The 19,668-nt window shown below is 43.3% G+C and overlaps 1 protein-coding gene across 1 annotated transcript in view; it reads left to right on the top strand.

The window, feature by feature from the left end:
• The first annotated feature begins 8,499 nt into the window (after positions 1-8,499).
• LOC122539786 (plexin domain-containing protein 1-like) overlaps positions 8,500-19,668 on the top strand; it is a 276,627-nt gene continuing 265,458 nt past the window's right edge. Inside the window, exon 1 of the mRNA XM_043674842.2 lies at positions 8,500-8,834. Coding sequence (XP_043530777.1) covers positions 8,762-8,834 — 73 coding nt within the window. The 5' untranslated portion in view covers positions 8,500-8,761. The remainder of the gene's footprint in view (positions 8,835-19,668) is intronic.

The raw sequence follows: 19,668 nt of genomic DNA, 5'->3' as shown, positions 1-19,668 counted from the left end.
GAGGCTAGGAATACTGTGGCGACTAATTCACCTCCTGTCTCCCCAAAGCCTGTCCACCATCTAGGCACAAGTCAGGAGTGTGATGGAATATTTCCCACTTTCATGGATGAGTGCAACTCCAACAGTACCCAAGAATGTTGATACCGTTCCAGGACAAAGCAGGCTATTTGATTGGCACCACATCTGTAAGCATCCACTGCCTCCACCACAGACATTCAGTAGCAGCAGTGTGTACCACCTACAAGATGCACTTCCGAAATTCACCAAAAATCCTTGGATAGCACTGCCTGAACCCACGGCCACTTCCATCTAGAAGGACAAGAGCAGAAGATACATGGGAACACCACCACCTGCAAGTTCCCCTCCAAGTCACTCACAGGTCTGACTTGGAAACATATCGGCAATTCTTTCAGTGTCACTGGGTCAAAATCCTGGAATTGCCTCCCTAGGGGCATTCTGGATCTATTCACAGCCAATGGACTGCAGTGGTTCAAAAGGCAGTTCACCACCCCCTTCTCAAGGGGCAGCTAGGCATGGGCAATAAATGCTGACCCAGCCAGCAACCCCCACATTCCACAAATGAAGAAAAGGTATGGAAGGGGGAGGCTATGAGAATGTATGTTTGGATCAAGCTGTAACTAAAGTATTCCATAGAAAATTCCATAAATTCCAGCAGCAGTACTTGAAAAAGACTAAATCGATTTAGATTACAAACACACAACAAATCAATGACTAGTCCACAATCTCTGACTGATATTTAAGAAAACTGAACATTTCTGAAAACCACAAATCATTTAATTGTTGTACACTACTTTTTTTCTTAATCATTTAAATACTCCATTAAAAAATTTAAAACATGCATACTAGAAAGCAAGCTCAATTTGGAGAGTTTTTTTGAGCAAGTGGAAGCTCACCGTCCTCAGTCTATTGATCGGATGGAGGTCAATCTAGTGACCTGGATCATGTTCAGGGAAAATTGATGTTTAAACCAATGTTAATGATTACTTTAGTACAAAAATAACATTGGTATGATTTGAAGTTCCACAATTGCTTATTATTTGTCATCCATACAACCAAAGCAAAGTGTAACCAAAAGCAAAATACTGCAGACACTGAAAATCTGAATGATACACAAAAGATGGTTGAAGTACTCAGCAGGTCTGGCAGCATCTGTGGGGAAAATCGACATTTTGGGCATACGCCCTTCACCATTCCTGATGAAGGGCTTATGCCTGAAACATCAATTCTCTTGCTCCTTGGATACTGCCTGACCTGCTGTGCTTTTCCAGCACCACTCTAATCTTGACTCTGATCTCCAGTGTCTGCAGTCCTCACTTTTGCCTTTTCATCAGAACTGTCTACTCTGCTTTTTTAAGGTGCTGATGTTGGACTGGGGTGGACAAAGTCAAAAGTCACACGACACCAGGTTATAGTCCGACAGGTTTATTTGAAATCACAAGCTCTCGGAGCGCTGCCCCTTTGTCAGGTGAAGTGGACACTTCACAGGTTCAGAAAGCCTGTGATTTCAAATAAACCTGTTAGACTATAACCTGGTGTTGTATGACGTCTGATTGCTTCTTAAAGGCCATCATTTCATCGACACGTTGGAGGGGTTTTAATTTTGTGCACGTGGAATATACAGCAAAATGCTCATTTTTTTTGAACCTGAAGAAATACAAATCACAAAACTGTCTTTGCAGCCACGAGATTTTCTGAGTCAATGTTGAGAATTCACCCTTTTCAAACTCAACTTTCTTGAACTGCAAATTACTGTTTTATCTCTTCCATCAAACTGTCAGCCAATAATACTCAAACAGCTGATACATTGAAACAATGTTAGAACAGAAAGGTTACACTATATAATGCATAAAAAGGATATTTGAGAGAGATTGAAGTTTTTTAACCTCTGCTTCTTTTTATTCATTACAATCGCTGACGGGAATAGTTCTTCCTCAGGAATTATAGCACCATTCTCAGTACTTAAATCAAATTTGTCACAACCACTCAGATGGCACATCACATTTCATTCCAATTCATCTACATATCCACTCATTTGTCCTTTCATCTATCCACACCGAGTCAGATGCTTGATAAATTTTATATAGTGTTTCTTACGCTCCAATTAGTTTACCTAAGCTCAAAGTTATGGTGTCACTCAGATTTTTATAACTAAATACGCAAAATATTCAAGGATATTTTAACACACCATTTGTAAGGCCACTGCAGTTTTTCTTTTTCGGTTACCTGTAGTGGTGTCCAGGGAACTAGGTTTTTAATTCTTGGAAACTCCAGGGCTATCCTGTTGATCGATCAATGAGGAAATTACATGCTAACTCTCCTAGATTGGTTTGACTCTGTGAAGTGGTTGCTTGTAGGTTCTCTCTCTCTCTGTTCTTAAATACCACAGTGATCTTGTCAATTTATCCAGTCCTCCTTCCTGCTGAGATTTTTTTTGCCAGCTCTTGGACTATAGACTCTCCCAGGTATTGCAAAATAAGCAGCAAGACCTGTTAAAGATCCTCCTTTTCATGGGACCTACTGCCGTTGAGATTTAAGTTTCAGAAACGGATTAGATCTTACACTTTTTTTTCCATTGCTTATGTTTCTCTGACAAAACTCATAGCAACCCCAGTCTATCTGCAGACAATACAACCACATAAATCATCATTATCTTTCCAAACTGACTTTAGATTACTTTCATAATAACAAAATTAACTTGCTGGTACTCTTGTTGGAAATGCAAACAATCCCTTCAGAAAATATTTGCATCCTATTACCTGCAAAAGGACACTGATTGGTGTGACATATTGTGTTACAAAATTAGTCCCATTTGCTCTTCATTTATCAGGAGCCAGAAGCAGCAAGGATAGATTTCTGCCCCAATATCCATCTCCAAAAAGGAAAAGCCGGAATCAGCTCTGCTGGGATTGGGACCCAAAATCTTTTGGCTTTGAATCTCTGGCTGCAATTCTCCTCAGGGCTCTTCCTGCTCCAACACTAGCTTTTGTCGAAGTTTTTGTCCATATTTGGGGTTTCGTGTCAACGTTAGGGCAACAAAGGGAGTGGTGCTTCAATGAACCCATGGCCTACAACTCAACACAATGTGCTATGCCATCTCAGGCAAGATGAATGCATTTACAGTAGTAAACCTCTCAGTCTTACCAGTGGAAAAATCCCCAAGTCTCATTTGGAATAACTTTAGAATTCACTCCTTTTCAAGTCCCACCTGCTCCAGAGAGGTCTTATGACATTTTCTCAACAGATTAAAATAGCTGTAACCACAGAATGAGGCAAGGGTTCATTCAAGGATAAGTCCCCGATATTGGGTCAGCCCATTGAGAATGTTGACCTTTTCCTGATTGTGTCACAGGTGGAATGTAGAAGTTACCACAGAAGATTTTCACTTAATTACAGTGAGAATGCAAAGCAGTTCCAACTTCGACATGGTGGAGAAATAATAAAATGTGTTTTATATCATTTAGCGATTTGTAGTGAATACTCACTGTCACATTGATTATCTGCCCATTAGAGTCTCTTGACTTTGCTTTCACTGTGTTATTAGTGGACTAATATGGTGTTTAAATTCATATCAATGCAAAACTAATTAAATCACGATCCATATTATGTCAGAGTTTAGAAGATGTCATTATGTCCAATGAGAGCAGAGAATGAGAACCAGTCCCAGTTCCAACTGATAACACTGTCTCCTGCTGCCCTTAGAAAGGTAACTCTCAGGAGGCTCAAGTCCAAGGCTTGTTTTGTTTTGTTTTGAGGTACTTGATCTCAGGAAGCATTGCATAATGGAAATCAATATTCCCAGAATATAGAAAGGAAAATTAGTAGGGCTTCTTTCTCTTGATTCCTCTCCCGTATTCCTTCTCAGCATATTTGCCTGCAGTCTTTAGAAAGATTAGTTTTGTGCATACGCACAATGTTCAACATAATAATGGATTGTAGGCCTGACAGACCCATGCCAGTACAAATGTTGGACAGGACACTCCACTCCATTCACTCTATGTCTTCGGGAAGTGTCAATATTCCTACTTCATTGGATTTTTGTATTAGTCTCTTGCACGTGACTGTGTTTGTGATTTCTTGCACCTTTGGAATTTATTCTCAAAGTTCCAGCTGAACAGACTGTCTAAGCTCACTTGTCAAGAATGGTCACTTTAAATCAACAGTGTGGTTTGCAACCTTATTAGGGAGCGACGCAGGAACAGGAGGAGACCATTCACCATTCCCTTGAGCCTGTTTAACCATTTAATGAGATCATGGCTGGTCTGTGGTCCAACTCCATATACCTGCCTTTGACCCATATCCCTTAGTATCGTTGCTTTACAAAAATACATCTAAATCAGACTTAACATTAACAACAGTGAGCTTCTATATCCCAGCATAGATGGATAATGTGGCTCCAACACCTCTATGGATGAATGAACACGAGTTCTGCAACACAATATGGACAGATACTGCATCCCAGTGTGGACACTTTATAGGTTTGTTAGTCCAAAATAAATCAGTCCATTCAAGATAGTAGGGGAGAAAATTGACAAGTCCCTTGATGAACATAAGCCATAATGAGATCAATGTATAATTAGCATTGATCAACACAAGTTTCAGCAAGAGAACATATCAGCGGAGAACTGGATTATATATGTGAGGGCCAAATTGCAATACAGATCGAACATACAAACTCATTTAATGAAGGTGTAGAAAATAATAAAGTGATTAGAAAGTGCATGTGTGGCCTAATTATTTCAGCTGAACTGTTTGGTTGAGAGTAAGGCAGGCTGCAAGTAGAGTCACAGCAAAGCTGGAATTGACAGCTCTTCGTTTTCCAGGGATTACCTGCTTTTAGAGTCATAGAGATGTATAGCACGGAAACAGACCCTTCAGTCCAACTCATCCATGCTGACCAGATATCCTATATTAACCTAGTCCCGTTTGCCAGCATTTGGTCCATATCCCTCTAAACCTTTCCTATTCATGTACCCATCCAGATGCTTGTTAAATGCTGTAATTGTACCAACCTCCACCACTTCCTCTGGCAGTTCATTCCATACACGCACCAATCTCTGCATGAAAGAGTTATCCCTTAGATCCCTTTTAAATTGTTCCCCTCTCACCATAAACCTATACCCTCTATTTTTAGACTCTCCTACCTGGGAATAACACGACAGCTATTCATTCTCTCTGTGCCCCTCATGATTTTATAAATCTCTATGAGGTCACCTCTCAGTCTTCGATGTTCCAGGAACAACAGCCCCAGCCTATTCAGACTTTCACTATAGCTCAGACCCTCCAACCCTGGCAACATTCTTGTAAATCTTTTCTGAACCCTTTCTAGTTTAACATCATCCTTCCTTTGCAGAGAAACCAGGATTGAATGCAATACTTCAAAAGTGGCCTAACCAATGTCCTGTACAGCAGCAAAATGACTTCCCAACTCCTCTACTCAATGCTCTGACTAATAAAGGCAAGTGTATCCAACACCTTCTTCACTACCCTGTCAACCTGTGACTCCACTTTCAAGGAACAATGAAAACCGCCAGGACCTGTCCATTAAGTGTATAAGTCCTACCCTGATTTGCCTTTCCAAAACATTGAACCTCACATTTATCTAGATTAAACTCCATCTTTCACCCCTCAGCCCATTGGCCCATCTGATCAAAGTCTCATTGTACTCTGAGGTAACCTTCTTCGCTGTCCACCTCACCTCCAACTTTGGTGTCACCTGCAAACTTACTAACTGTACCTCTTGTGTTCACATCCAAATCATTTATATAAATGACAAAAAGCAGTGGACCCAGCACCAACCCTTGTGGCACGTCACTGGTCACAGGCCTCCTGTCCAAATACCACCACCACCACCACCACTCTACATCTCCTACCCTGAAGCCAATTTTGTATCCAAATGGCTAACTCTCCCTGTATTCCATGTGATCTAACCTTGCAAACAGTCTACCATGTGGAACCTTATCGAATGCCTTCCTTAAGTCCACATAGACAACATCCATTGCTCTGCCTTCACCACTTCTTCAAAAAACTCAATCAAGATGGTGAGACACAAATTTCCCTTGTACAATGTCATATTGACTATCCATAATCATTCCTTGCCTTTTCAAAGACATGCAAATCATGTCCCTCAGGATTCCCTCCAATAATTTAACCACCACAGACATCAGCCTCCTCTGTCTAAAGTGCCCTGGCATTTCCTTACCACCTTTCCTTACCACCTTACCACCACTTGTGGAGTGTGATGAATCATCAAAACTCTTCCCCTAATCCACCCACCAAGAAATACTTCCAGGGAAGAAAGGTACATTAAAATTGCAGTCATAGTCCAGCACAGAAAGAGCCTTCAGCTAATCAAGTCTGTGCCAGTCAAAAACAACCACCTAATTATTTTGATCCCTGTGTTCAATGGTATTATGAAAGGGGAGAGAGCAGCTTTCACTTGCTGCCTATACCTGCTGTTGGAAAATGGCCTTATCCCTTGTCCTTTGGTGAACTGCAGAACTGAATTCGGTGCAGTAGTAGGGGAGTGTTGCACTGTCTGAGGTGCCATCTTTTTGATTTGATGTTAGGTTCTCTCTGCTCTCCCAGGTAACAGTATTCTGAAGAGAGTGGAGAAATCTCCTTGGCAGTAGTATTGTGATTGTTATCATTCCGCTGTTCCTGGAACTGAGTTTGCTGGTGTTTGCTTCCATTACAACGATGAGAAGGAGAGGCTGGAGCGTAGGAAGTTGAGGGGTGACCTGACAGAGATTTATAAAATCATCAGTGATAAAGGTAAGGTGAATGGCAGATGTCTTTTCCCTGGGATGGGGGATTTCATGACAAGAACACATATTTTTAAGGTCAGAGGAGAAAGATTTAAAAACAACATAAGGCGCAATTTTTTAACAGTGATTCATGTGTGGAATGAACTTCCAGAGGAAGTGGTGGGTGCAGGTACAGTCACAATGTTTATAAGACTTTTGGAATGGTACATGAATAAGAAATGTTTGGAGGTATATGGGTCAAGCTCAGGCAAGTGGGACTAGTTTAGTTTGGGAACAATTGTCAGTATGGACTGGTTGGACCAAAGGGTCTGATGCTGTACTCTATGACTCTATGACTGCAAAAGGTACCTCACTGGTGATAAACTCCTTGGCACATTCCAACGATGTGGAAAGTGCTATGATTGTTTTTAAAAAATGGATAGTCGAGAAAGGGGAAGTTTTTATCAGAAATCTGCAATTTGTGAGAATAATTCACAGAGGACAGAAGTACATCTTGCAGTGCAATTAAAACGGAATGCCAGTTAAGTTTATTGAAAGAAGGTTCTAACGGGTGGTAGAGAGAGGGACATTTTTTGTTACAGAACCAAGCACAGAATATTGGAGAAACTCAGCAGGTCTAGCAGCATCAATGGAAAGAGAAAGAGTTAATGCTTCGAATCAGTTCAGAAGACGTCATACTGGACTGTTAACTCTGTTTCTCTCTCTAAATAAGATTTGCCTTGTTTCCCCAGCATTTTGTTTATTCAGATTTTCAACATCTGCAGTATTTCGCTTTTAATCTGTTACAACGTGTGCGAATCACTCGCGGGCCAGGGGACCGATCAGCGTGGACTTAAGTATCTGAACACTTTGTAAATAAAACATTTTGGAAGCATTTATGGAATTACACCTCAACTCTGGAACTCCTTTTCAACACCCGAGATTTACAGCTACCCCATGGTCATTCAGCATAACCAGGGACAGAAAGGAGATGTTGTATGGAGACATTTCCTGTGTGGCATTTGGAAAAAAAATTATCTAGAGGAAGAAGGTAGCAAGTTAAAAATCACACAACACCAGGTTATAATCCAACTAGGCAAAAGTGAGGACTGCAGATGCTGGAAACCAGAGTTTAGATCAGAGTGGTGCTGGAAAAGCCCAGCAAGTCAGGCAGCATCCGAGGAGCAGGAAAATCGACGTTTTGGGCAAAAGCCCTTCCAAAAGCCTAATTACAGCCTCATTCCTGATGAAGGGTTTTTGCCCGAAACATCGATTTTCCTGCTCCTCGGATGCTGCCTGACCTGCTGTGCTTTTCCAGCATCACTCTGATCTAAACTATAACCCAACAGGTTTAACTGGAAGCACTAGCTTTCGGAGCGCTGATCTTCCAAATAAACCTGTTGGACTATAACCTGGTGTTGTGTGATTTTTAACTTTGTGGACCCCAGTCCAACACCAGCGTCTCCAAACCAGGAATGTAGCAAGTTTTGAAGAGCTTCATTCTCATGGGCTGGGAGAATGAATTATTCAGCAGCTAAGATTGGCAGGCGTGTTTGTCAATCGGATTGGATGTTTCTTCTGGTTGGGAACTGGATAAGAAGCGGGCTGGTTGGATTCAGGTGTAAATCCCCCACACCCTCTTATTGCAATCTCTCTCTCTGTGTGTGTCCCACTTAGTCTTCTCCGTGTTATGATGAAAGTCTGACAGAGTGTGGCGTGCTTTGCAAGCTCCGCACAGTTCTTAAACAAACACAGCCAGAGAGAGAGAGATGCAAAAATAATCTGTTGGAAAGGCAGCCACAGAGGGGAAGGGATAAAGACCAGAGATATTCCCCAACATCAAGTCTTCGAGCAATCCCTCGCGTCTGTTTCTAATGGACTTTGGACATAAAACTCTCATAGGTGAGAGCTGAGGGAGCATCACCGCTGCTCAGTGCACCGTCCGCTTTCAGGGGACTGCCTGCTATTTTCAAAACGCTCCCGACCACAGCAACAACATGGGACTGGGTACTTTCTTTCTCCTGTACTTGCCTTCAATACTCGGCAAGCTGGACGCTGCGGAGCTCACAGGTAAGAGGCAGATTTCCCCTTCTTATTTATCTGTTCCACTCTCCTCCCAGTCCTACCAATTGCAAAAGGTGATTTGCTGTAAATTTCTCTGTCCCTCCTGAAATACCCAGGGCAACATTCCCAGAGATGCTGCTTAAGGCGACAGAGCCAGCTTTCTGGTTCAGGGTGTTTTTCTCTCTCATTGCACGCTCTGCAGTAGAATTCATCTCAAATCTTTTTGACCAAGGTGTCTCGTTAATATCTTGGTGCCCTGTTTTCACCCCTGAAATCTACACCGAAGCGATGGTCTGCTCTTAGTATTATCCTCCCGGATGTCTCTCACACACTGGAAAGTTGCTGTAAACGTTAAAGGGAACACTCTCTCTGTCTGGGGTGCAAGGCAATTTGTAGCAAAGCTGTAAAAGATGCCTTTTGTTGTGGCAGCACGGGATGCCGTTTACTGGAGCAGCGGTTTGCAAAGTGATGGAGGGTTGGGAAGGAATGTATTATTGTGGGTTTGGGATGGGGGGACTGCTGCGGGGAGGGGGGTTTCATGAGTAATATTGAAAAAAACAATGCTGGCAGAGCCCGCAGCTGGGAGACTTGGACATTTGTGTGAACGACACGAGCGAGGACGAGTCTTAAACATTCCGATCAGGCGGATAAACCGGTCCTGAATTCAGTCTGACAGCGATTCTCCAGAAATGCCTCTCCACAGAAATCATCAGTGCCTCCCCCAACACCCCCCAACTCCCCTCGCCCCGCTCCAGCTCCCGAGGGTTGTTCTCTAAGGTACAGCCTGTGAAAATGCAGGTGAATTATCGCTGCAACCTTGCCAAGTCCGAGAGATACTGTGCTCATTAGGGATGAGGAAGATTCAGATTCACCATTGGATTTGGATCTTCCATTCCATCCTCTGTTGCTGGGGCGTCCAACCAAGTTTTGTTTTAACCAACCCCCCCCCCCCCCCAGAAATTACTGGAGAAACTCAGCAGGTGCGGCAGCATCTGAGGAGAGAGAGAGACAGACAGAGTTTCAGCACCCTTCTTCAGAATTCAAGTTTGTTTTTTTTTGTTAACCCTGGACTGTAGCCAGCCTACACCTCACTGCACCTCTCACCCCCCTCAGAATATTCTAGAACGTTTTGCAGCCAAGGAAGTAGCTTTTTGGAGAAAAAGCAAAGTGCTGCAGATGCTGCAAATCTGAAATAACAACTAAAACGGCCCGAAATGGTCAGGCAGGTGTCTATGAGAAGAGAATATCTGAGGTCAATGATCTCGTTCATTTCCTGGCAAAGCTGTGATAGACTCTGCTGAACCCCTCTGTTCACTTTATGGCACTGACCATAGAGTCATACAGACCCTTTAGTCCAACCAGTCCTTGCTGAACATAATCCCAAACTAAACTAGTCCCAACTGCCTGCTCCTGACACATATATCCCTCCAAACATTTCTTATTCATGTACTTATCGAGCTATCCTTTAAACACTGTAACTGTACCCACTACATTCTTTGGAAGTGCATTCTACACATGAACCATTCTCTGTGTAAAATCTTTCTCCCCTCACCTTAAAAACATGCCCCTAGTCCTGAAATCTCCCACCCGGGGAAAAAGACACCTGCCGTACACCTAATCTGTACCCCTCTTGATTTTAAAAACCACCCCAGTGAACCTCCTACAATCAAGTGAAAAAAAAAACCCAGCCTATTCAGACTCTCCCCATACCTCAAACTCTCCAGTTCCGGCAACATCCTGGTAAATGTCTTCTGAACTCTCTCCAGTTTAATAATATCCTTCCTATTTTTAGAGCTTAGCTAAGGGATAAATCTGGCACAAGAGATGTCCTTTGTTTTGAAACAGTGCCAGGAGATTTTTTTACATTGAGCTGGGAAGGCAAGTACAGCCTTGGCTTAGTGGCTCATCCAAAAGCCAGCATCTCTGGCAATGCAGCACCGACTCGGTACTGCCTTGGAGCGTCACTCTGGCCTTATGGGCTCATCTTGCTGGAGTGAGACTTGAACCCACAAAAGCCTGAGGCAAAATAAAGGGTAGGATGGAAACTAGTGAAAAAAAAATGTCTGTAGGTCTTTGTGTTCGTGTTAGAAACACTGCTCACAACACGGTCTCCTCCACTTGGGGAGACAAAACATAGGCTGGGCGACCACTTTGCACAACACCGATGTTCTCTCCACAAAAATGACCCTGAGCTTCCAGTTGCCTGCCACTTTAACACCCCACCCTGGTTCTCTGGCCAACATCTCTGTCTCAGACTTGCTGCAGTGCTCCAGGGAAGCTCAGTGTAAGCTGGAAGAACAACAGTTCAGTTTCCACTTAGGGACCTGACAGCCTTCAGGACTCAATATCGAGGTTGCTAATTTTACAGCCTGGACATGCAACATCCATCTCCTTACCCAAACCCCCACACACCAGGCCATTACATGAACTGTTACTACAAACAACCCATTATCAGCTACTAACTTGCCCACTACCTGCTATTGATTCCCCCAGGCTGACCGTTACGTGTTCCTTTCTATCCTACTGTTGTTTTCTCCCTCTCCCTCTCCCTCTCCCTCTCCCTCTCCCTCTCTCTTTCTCTGGTCTCCATCTATACCTATTGTTTACTTCACCCCCACAGCCCCATCTTCAGTACATACCAACTTTTTCTGGGCTAGTATCAGTTCTGAAGAAGGGTCACTGGATCTGAAATGTTAACTCTGCTTTCTCTCCACAGATGCTGCCAGATCTGCTAGGTTTTCCCAGCGATTGTTATTAGAAATTTTGGCCTCTTTAAGGGTAAACCATGCCAACCCTGGAGAGCAGATGATACCCATCGGATGTGGTACTTAGGCTGTGGGTTCGGAGGGAAAGTTCTGAGGTCATCAGTTCAAATCCCGCCAAGGCAGATGAAGCTTGAATTATAGTCACAGAGTCATAGAGATGTACAGCATGGGAACAAACCCTTCACTCCAACTCGTCCATGCCGACCAGATATTCTAACCTAATCTAGGCCTATTTGCCAGCATTTGGCCTGTATCCCTCTAAACCCTTCCTATTCATATACCCATCCAGGTGCCTTTTAAATGTTGTAACTGTACCAAACTCCACCACTTCTTCTGGCAGCTCATTCCATGCATGCATCTGCATGAAAACGTTGCTCCTTAGGTTTGATAGGGTTTTTGTGGCACAGTGGTAGTGTCCCTACCTTTGAGCCAAGAAGCTTAAGTTTAAGTCCCACCTGTTCCAAAGATGTGTACTAGCATCTCAGCAAAGGTTGATTTGGGCAGTGAGGGGGTCATAGTTGATGAGCCTACCCCTCTTCCATGGCTTCGTTTGTGCCCAGTGTCCTTGAGACTGAGCATGTGATCCCCATAGATGTGCTCAATTTCTTTAGAGAAAGGTGGGCACTGCAGGGAGTGGGTGTGTTGTAACTCCCTCCCCCAACTCCATATTGATTTAATCCCCTCCCTCCTCTGTTCCTACCTTTCCCTCACCTTTAATGTCATTGCACTGCCCCTTAACATGCTTTGCATGTAAGGTCATCAATTGGAACATGATTAATAGCGGTTAATCGATGAAAAATACCACGGGTGATTGGGAGATGGGGAAGAAAGCAGTTTGGTAGTGTGTGATAACAGAAAATAAAATAAAGTGCTGAGTTCTCACGTCAACAGGTCCAGGAAACCGGTCTAGGAGGCAGTCATAGACCTGAGTGCCCGAGAGAGAGAGAGAGAGAAGGAGAATACAGAAAGCATCAACTTCCACAACACTTCAGAGAGAGGGGGTCACTGTGGGGACTGGGAAACACTGTTTCACTCTCCAATTCTATTTAATTTAGCCCCCTGCATCTCTTCCTCCCTTTTAAATGTAAGTGCTGAATGTCTTAAGGTGCAGTGGTAATGTCCCTGTCTCTGGCACAGAAGATTTGGGTTCAAGTCACATCTGCTCCAGCCACATGCTGTAACATGTTTGAACAGGTTGACTTAAAAAATACACAGCTGGCCGTTTACCCTGCTCCTGGTCAGATTCATAGATCATAGAGATCTACAGCACACTGGTGGCCAATGTGTTAGCTGTTATTTGATAAATAGTTGCTGAAGTGATTTGGTAGCACATCTTTCAAAATGAAAGATGAACAGCTGGCTTCTTCGATTTGGGTCCTACGGGGGCTGGAGTGTATTAGTCCTTCTCCCTCCCTCACTCCATATTACCTTGATGTAGTAACACCCCTCCCTAACCTGTTCTTCCCCTCTCCATTTTCCGTTTTTGTAATTATTACACTACCCCTTGTCAGCACTGCCCGTACTTTGTTAATTTGGTGAGGGCTTAGTTTGGTGCATTTCTAAAGTAAAGGAAAATGAGGTATTTTCCTCATTTGATTGATTGGGTGTTTTGTAAATGTCGTGGTGGGTTTATTTATATATTTTTTAAAAGAGAAGCTGGGTTCTTTGGTGAATTGGTGATCGCGTTATTATTTTATTTTATATTTTATTTTTTGCCAGTAGCTTCAAAGCACTCAGGGACAGTGGACACTGCATGGCTGGGGTTGTATTATTTCCCCCAATAATCATAAGACCATAGACTATCGGAGCAGAATGAGGCCATTCGGCCCAATGACTCTGATCTGCCACACAATCATGGCTGATATGTTTCTTAACCGCAATCTCCTGCATTCTCCCCATAATCCTTGATCCCCTTACCAATCTCTGTCTTAAATACACTCCAATGACCTGGTCTGTACAGCCCTCTGTGGCAATGAATTGCACAGATTCACCACCCTCTGGCTGAAGAAATTTCTCCTCATCCCTTCCCCAAAAGGCTGTGCCTTTGCATCCTAATCTCTTGTACCAGTGGAAGCATCTTCTCCATGTCCACTCTATCCAGGCATCTCAGTATTTTGTAAGTTTCAAGCAGATCTCCTCCTCATCTTTCTAACTTCCATTGAGTATGGACCCAGAGCCCTCAACTGCTTATCAAATGACAAGCCCTTCATTCCCTGGGATCATTCTTGTACACCCCCTATGGACCCCTCCAACAACAACAAATCCTTCCCTAGATAAGAAAAGATTTACAAGGATGTTGGAGGATTTGAGTTATTGGGAGAGGTTGAATAGGCTGGGGCTGTTTTCCCTGGAGCTTCGGAGGCTGAGGTTTAAAAAATCATGAGGGGCATGGATAGGGTAAATAGGCAAAGTCTCTTCCCTGGGATGGGAGAATCCAGAACTACAGGGCATAGGTTTAGGGTGAGAGGGGAAATGTATAAAAGAGACCCAAGGGGAAAATTAAAAAAAAAAAGGATGGTGTGTGTATGGAATGAGCTGCCAGAGGGAGTGGTGGAGGCTGGTACAGTTGCAACATTTAAAAAGCATCTAGATGGGTATATGAATAGGAAGGGTTTGGATGGATGTGGGCTGGGTGCTGGCAGGTGGGACTAGATTGGGTTGGGATATCTGGTTGGCTTGGACAAGTTGGACCAAAGAGTCTGTTTCCATGTTGTACATCTCTATGACTCTATATGGGATCCAAAGTAACACTATGTTCACTCAGTTCACCCCTCCCCCCCACTAAACCGCCTTGTTTCCTCCTTTGATTTTCTTTGTTCTTGTCCCGAATGGGCAGTATCTGTAATTTATTAACTGGGAGGTTAACTGGTGGTGGGTGTATTTTACAAACAAAAAAGAGCTGGTTTCTCTGGATCTTTAATCATAGTTGCGTAGTTACGTATATCAGGTAATAAATTTGGCAAGGTCTGTTTGCATATGGTCAAAGCCTGTCTTCCCCATCATCACCCCCCCCCCCAACAAAGTGTTTACCCCCTTTTTGATTTTTGTTATTATTATACTGAATCTGTTGGTCAGTGGATGATTGGTTAATTCACTGCTGAGTTTCTTGCTGTAAAAAGGACTGGGTTCTTTCTGAGTGGGATGTTGGCTTCTGGACAGGGAAAGTGTCCAGATAGGAGAGGTGAAAACAGGTGCTAAACTCCAGATGTACAAAGAAACCTTTTATAAATCTCTGAAAATCTATTGCTGCCCACATAACATATGGATATCGGTCTGTGGACCTAACTGAAGGGTTCATTTGAGAAGCCAGCACAGGCAAGGTGAGCTGAATGGCTGACAGGTTTTACATTCTGATTGGAATTCTCCATTTCCTCAGTTACACTGTGAAGATAATTTTCCATCTTGCATTGGGTTAGCTCTGTGAATAGATGCAGGTTAAATAGAAGGGAAATTGTGGCTTAGAATTCCAAAAGAGGGGAATGTTCAAACCATGATCTCCCAGACCCCGAAAAAATGAATTTCAAAAATGTCAAACTCTGACAAACTAATAATGTGTGCAGCAGTCTCCTCTGGTAGAGAGAACACTCAATCCTCCTTTACTGTCAGGCAGCTTTGATGGAATACCCACCTTCAGGTGTCTGCGCCACATACAGACAGTTGAATGAAGTTTCACAGAGGGAGGAGACACTAATGGTTCAGTTAATGATCCATGTTAACTGCTCTTAGCGTGGTGCATTGTGAAAAGTCTTGTGTTTATTATTTACTTGTGCTGTTTAATTTGCTCTTTGTAGGTTTGCACTGCTGATTTATAAACACATGGTTTTCCAGCATACACTTTCTTGCAGCTAATTTCACCCAATTTTGCGACCCTATTTCAAGGAAGTGAAGGAATTAAAGCCTAACTATCAGTGAGTTTAAACATTCAGGTGGCTCTGATGCATGAAAGTACATCATAAGAGGCACAGAGACCTAATTAAAACGCAAGGTGAAACAGAGCTGTGAGAAGATAAAGCGTAGACATTAATGGGTACAGTCACATTCACATCGTAGAAACCCACAGGATCCTGACAAAATCACTCTAGAAGGGGATTGAAGATTTTGTTAAGTGTGGCTTATTAATACAGTAAAACTGATGCCTCCTAGCTTTGATGCTGGCAGACTGAAATAAAAGTAGAAACTGTTGAAAAACACTCAGCAGGTCTGGCATCATGTGTGGAGAGAGAAAGTGAGTTCAGGTTTCTGGGCTAAAGGCTTTTCTCACATGTTATTATGGCAGTATCTGATATGATATGGATCGGATGTTTTCTCCTGCTTGGTTTGATGCTCCATCTTTTTATGACCCTTTTCTTTATATTGTGTGGATTAGTGTTATCACAGCAACCACTGCCCATATAGTAGAAGAGCTGTTACTCGCGTCTCAAAGACAGTAGGCACATGTTACAACCTTGTGAACATCATAGAATCCCTACAGTATGAGATCAGGCCGTTTGGCCCACTGAGTCCACACTGACCCAGCAAAGAGCTTCCCATCCCATCCGTGTAACCCCGCTTTTCTCATGGCTATCCCGCCTAGCCTGCAGATTCCTGGATACTTTGGGCGATTTTCCATGGCCAATCCACCCTAACCTGTACATCTTTGGACTGTGGGAGGAAACTGGAGCAAACCCACACAGACACAGGGAGAATGTGCAAACTCTACACAGCCAGTTGCCTGAGGCTGGAATCGAACCCCAGGTCCCTGGCGCGGTGAGGCAGCAGTGCTAACCATAGAGTCATAGGGATGCCACTGTGTCATCCCCAAAAGGGCAGTTGCAGGCCAATGCATCCAAAATGTCTGCTCTATCTGTCATGGTGTCACCTTATATCTAGAGATAGTATGATGCTGGCTATGTCATTGGGCTAATATCCAGATGCCTGGCCTAATATTCTGGGGACAAGGGTTCAAATAGCCCAAGGTTAGCTGGTGGAATTTGAATTCGATTGAAGAGTAAAAATCTGGAATTAAAAATAGCTTCAGTGAAGCTATTGTGATCGCTGTGATAAAACCTATCTGGTTCATTAATGAGAACAAGCCTGCTGTCCTGACTCCACTCTGGTTTATATGTGACTCTCTAGCTGACGCATCCACATAGTTTTCTCTGGACTGCCCCTCGGAATGAGCTGCGTAAGCCACTGGATTCGTAGGCAATTCGGGGTTAATCAATGAAGCCTGGCCTCACCAGTGACACGCCCCCAGCTCATGAAAGAATTAAAGTTTACTTCTTTTCCTCATGGCTCTGTTTCCCCTCTGCCCCATTCCATCTCGAGGGGAAAAAAAACCAAAAAAATCCCTAGATAATTGAGAAAAATAAAACGCTGGCTAATTGCTCTCCTGTCCAACGTGTAGATGTTGTCAAATGGGCTTGAAGAGTCTGGTCACATGTCCCCAGGGCGCTATGTCAATATCCTGGCCATTCTCAGCCAGTCTCCCAGCTCAGTAAATATGGTCTTGCTAGTTTACCCACAACTTGAAGGATTAAACATTAAAAAAGAAAGTGCTTTCATTTTGCTTCCATAAGTAAATTAGAACTCCTGACTTTATGGATTTAACATCCGTTGAATTGTGGAGATGGATTCAGGCTGTATTCACACCTGTGCCATTAGTCACCTCCCATTGATGAGGTGATGACCTCATAGCTTTTTTCACTAGACTATTAATCCAGAGACTGTGGGGACCCAGATTTGATTCCTAACACAGTGGAATTTAACTCATTAAATCTCTGGAATTGATGAGTCTAATAGTTAATACATTCGGAAACTCTTGTCAGGAAAAAACCCAACTGCTTCACTAATATCCTTTAGGGAAGGAAACTGCTATCCTTACCTGGCCTGGTCTACATGTGACTCCAGACCCACAGCAATGTGGTTGACACCAAATGGCCAGTGATACCAACATCCCATAAATTAATATTTAAAAAAGGTCATTCAACTTTAACAAGGGTCAACACTGCAAAGAACTCTGCATTTCATTTGCTGCCATTTATGTACTCTTGATATATACTTGCCCCATTCTAAAAATCCTAATCAAATTCTGGTGTGTGGCTCTTTTAAGAAACCTATCTTTGAAGCGTTCTTGGCAATTGGAGTTAAGTTTTTATATATCATAGATTACTACCTGGTTGGCCGTACGTTAGATGCCTCTTATTATTTGAGTACCAATACAGTACTAGCTGAAATCTCCAGGACCAAAAATAGGACCTCAGCACTGGCTTCACTCAGGTCTTTCTATGGCTGCCATGAAACTTGGCAACAACATCGAAGCTAATTTCCTCTTGCAATCCATCCTTTGTTTTTGCAAGCTAGCTGAATAATGATTTTTTTTTGTTTCTGGATCTATCGTGGATGGTGTGAGAATTGTTTTTGTTTATCGAATGAGGCCATTTTAGGTTGTAGACACAGTGAGAATCACATCAGTCTAACTCGCTCAATAAAAGCCCCATAATCCTTGAGTGCACCTGCAGAAAAACCCTGTTATAGGGTGGTTGCCTATTCCATGTTCTCTTAGACTGCTTTGTTACGTGCCCCATTTTCTAACCTAATGGTTTTTGTTCACCACAGTGTCAGCTGTGGCTGGGAGGATAGTACTCACTTCTGAAAATCAGAAGGTTGTGGGTTCAAGTTACAAGTTGGAGACTTAAATACCAAGGCCCTCCAGTATTATGGTGTGGAGATGCATGTGCCTGGGGTGGACAAAGTCACATGACACCAGGTTATAGTCCAATAGGTTTATTTAAAATCACAAGCTTTCGGAGTGCTGCTGGAAGCGGGTAGAGCAGTGAAGGTTGCTGTTTTCCTGAGGGACTTGCAAGAGAGGCCAGACCTTCAGATCCTTGCACTTCCTGCATTTTGCTGGAGCATGCCCCATTTTCATTGCACCTCATAGCTATCGTTTCAGGCATAAGTTTGTTTGCCTTGAAATAAGCACTTCACTCTTACACTCTGACACACACACTCTGACACACAATCCCACACACTCTCACACACACCCACTCTCTCTAGCTCTATGCTGCTCTTTGTACTCCTTCCAAGTCTCCTCACTCACCTCATTAGATTAGATTACTAGATTAGATTAGATTACTTTACAGTGTGGAAACAGGCCCTTCGGCCCAACAAGTCCACACCGACCCGCCGAAGCGCAAACCACCCATACCCCTACATTTACCCCTTACCTAACATTACGGACAATTTAACATGGCCAATTCACCTGACCTGCACATCTTTGTGACTGTGGGAGGAAACCGGAGTTCCCGGAGGAAACCCACGCAGACACGGGGAGAATGTGCAAACTCCACACAGTCAGTCGCCTGAGGCGGGAATTGAACCCGGGTCTCTGGCGCTGCGAGGCAGCAGTGCTAACCACTGTGCCACCGTGCCGCCCAATTAAAATATCCTTTTATTCCATTCTCGCATCTATTTATCCAACTCCCTCTTAACATCTATCATATTTGCCTCAACTGTGTCCCAGTGAATTTCACATTCTCACCATTCTCTGAATAAGGAAGTTTCCCCTGAATTCCTGCTTGGATTTATTAGTGGTTATCTTGGATTTATGACCACTACTTCCAGTCTCCCCACAACTGAACTAGTCTAGCCTATTAAACCCTTTCGCAATCTGAACAATCTCAGTCAGGTCATTCCTCCGCCTTCTGTATTCCTTTAGTCTGTCTACAACCTTTCCTGTACCTTGATGTAGCTCAGAAGATTGATTGATAACACTTTCAGTTCAAAGTAACCCTTAATTAACAGTTCACATAACAGAGTTCAGAAAGTAGATTCCTGTGTAGGCAGCTGAGAACTTCAAGTTTTGCAGAAATGCAGCACTTATCCCATTAGCATCAGGCCAAGATTAACCAGCAGTGCCTTTATTTCCGATTTATCACTCCAGTCAATAAGATTCACAAGGGAATTTATAATAATTAATCCATCAAAGGAGCAGCATACTCAGAAATGCTCTGTTCTTGTTTCACAGTGTAGTCCCATCATGGGGTATAGTCGCTCAGTGGTTAGCACTGCTGCCTCACAGTGCTAGGGACCTG

This window comes from Chiloscyllium plagiosum, unplaced genomic scaffold (assembly GCF_037043375.1).
Source record: "Chiloscyllium plagiosum isolate Xiang-an unplaced genomic scaffold, Cpla_swu_hap1 HiC_scaffold_32, whole genome shotgun sequence".
NCBI classification, from domain to species: domain Eukaryota; kingdom Metazoa; phylum Chordata; class Chondrichthyes; order Orectolobiformes; family Hemiscylliidae; genus Chiloscyllium; species Chiloscyllium plagiosum.
This window is presented reverse-complemented; position numbering and strand designations above follow the sequence as displayed.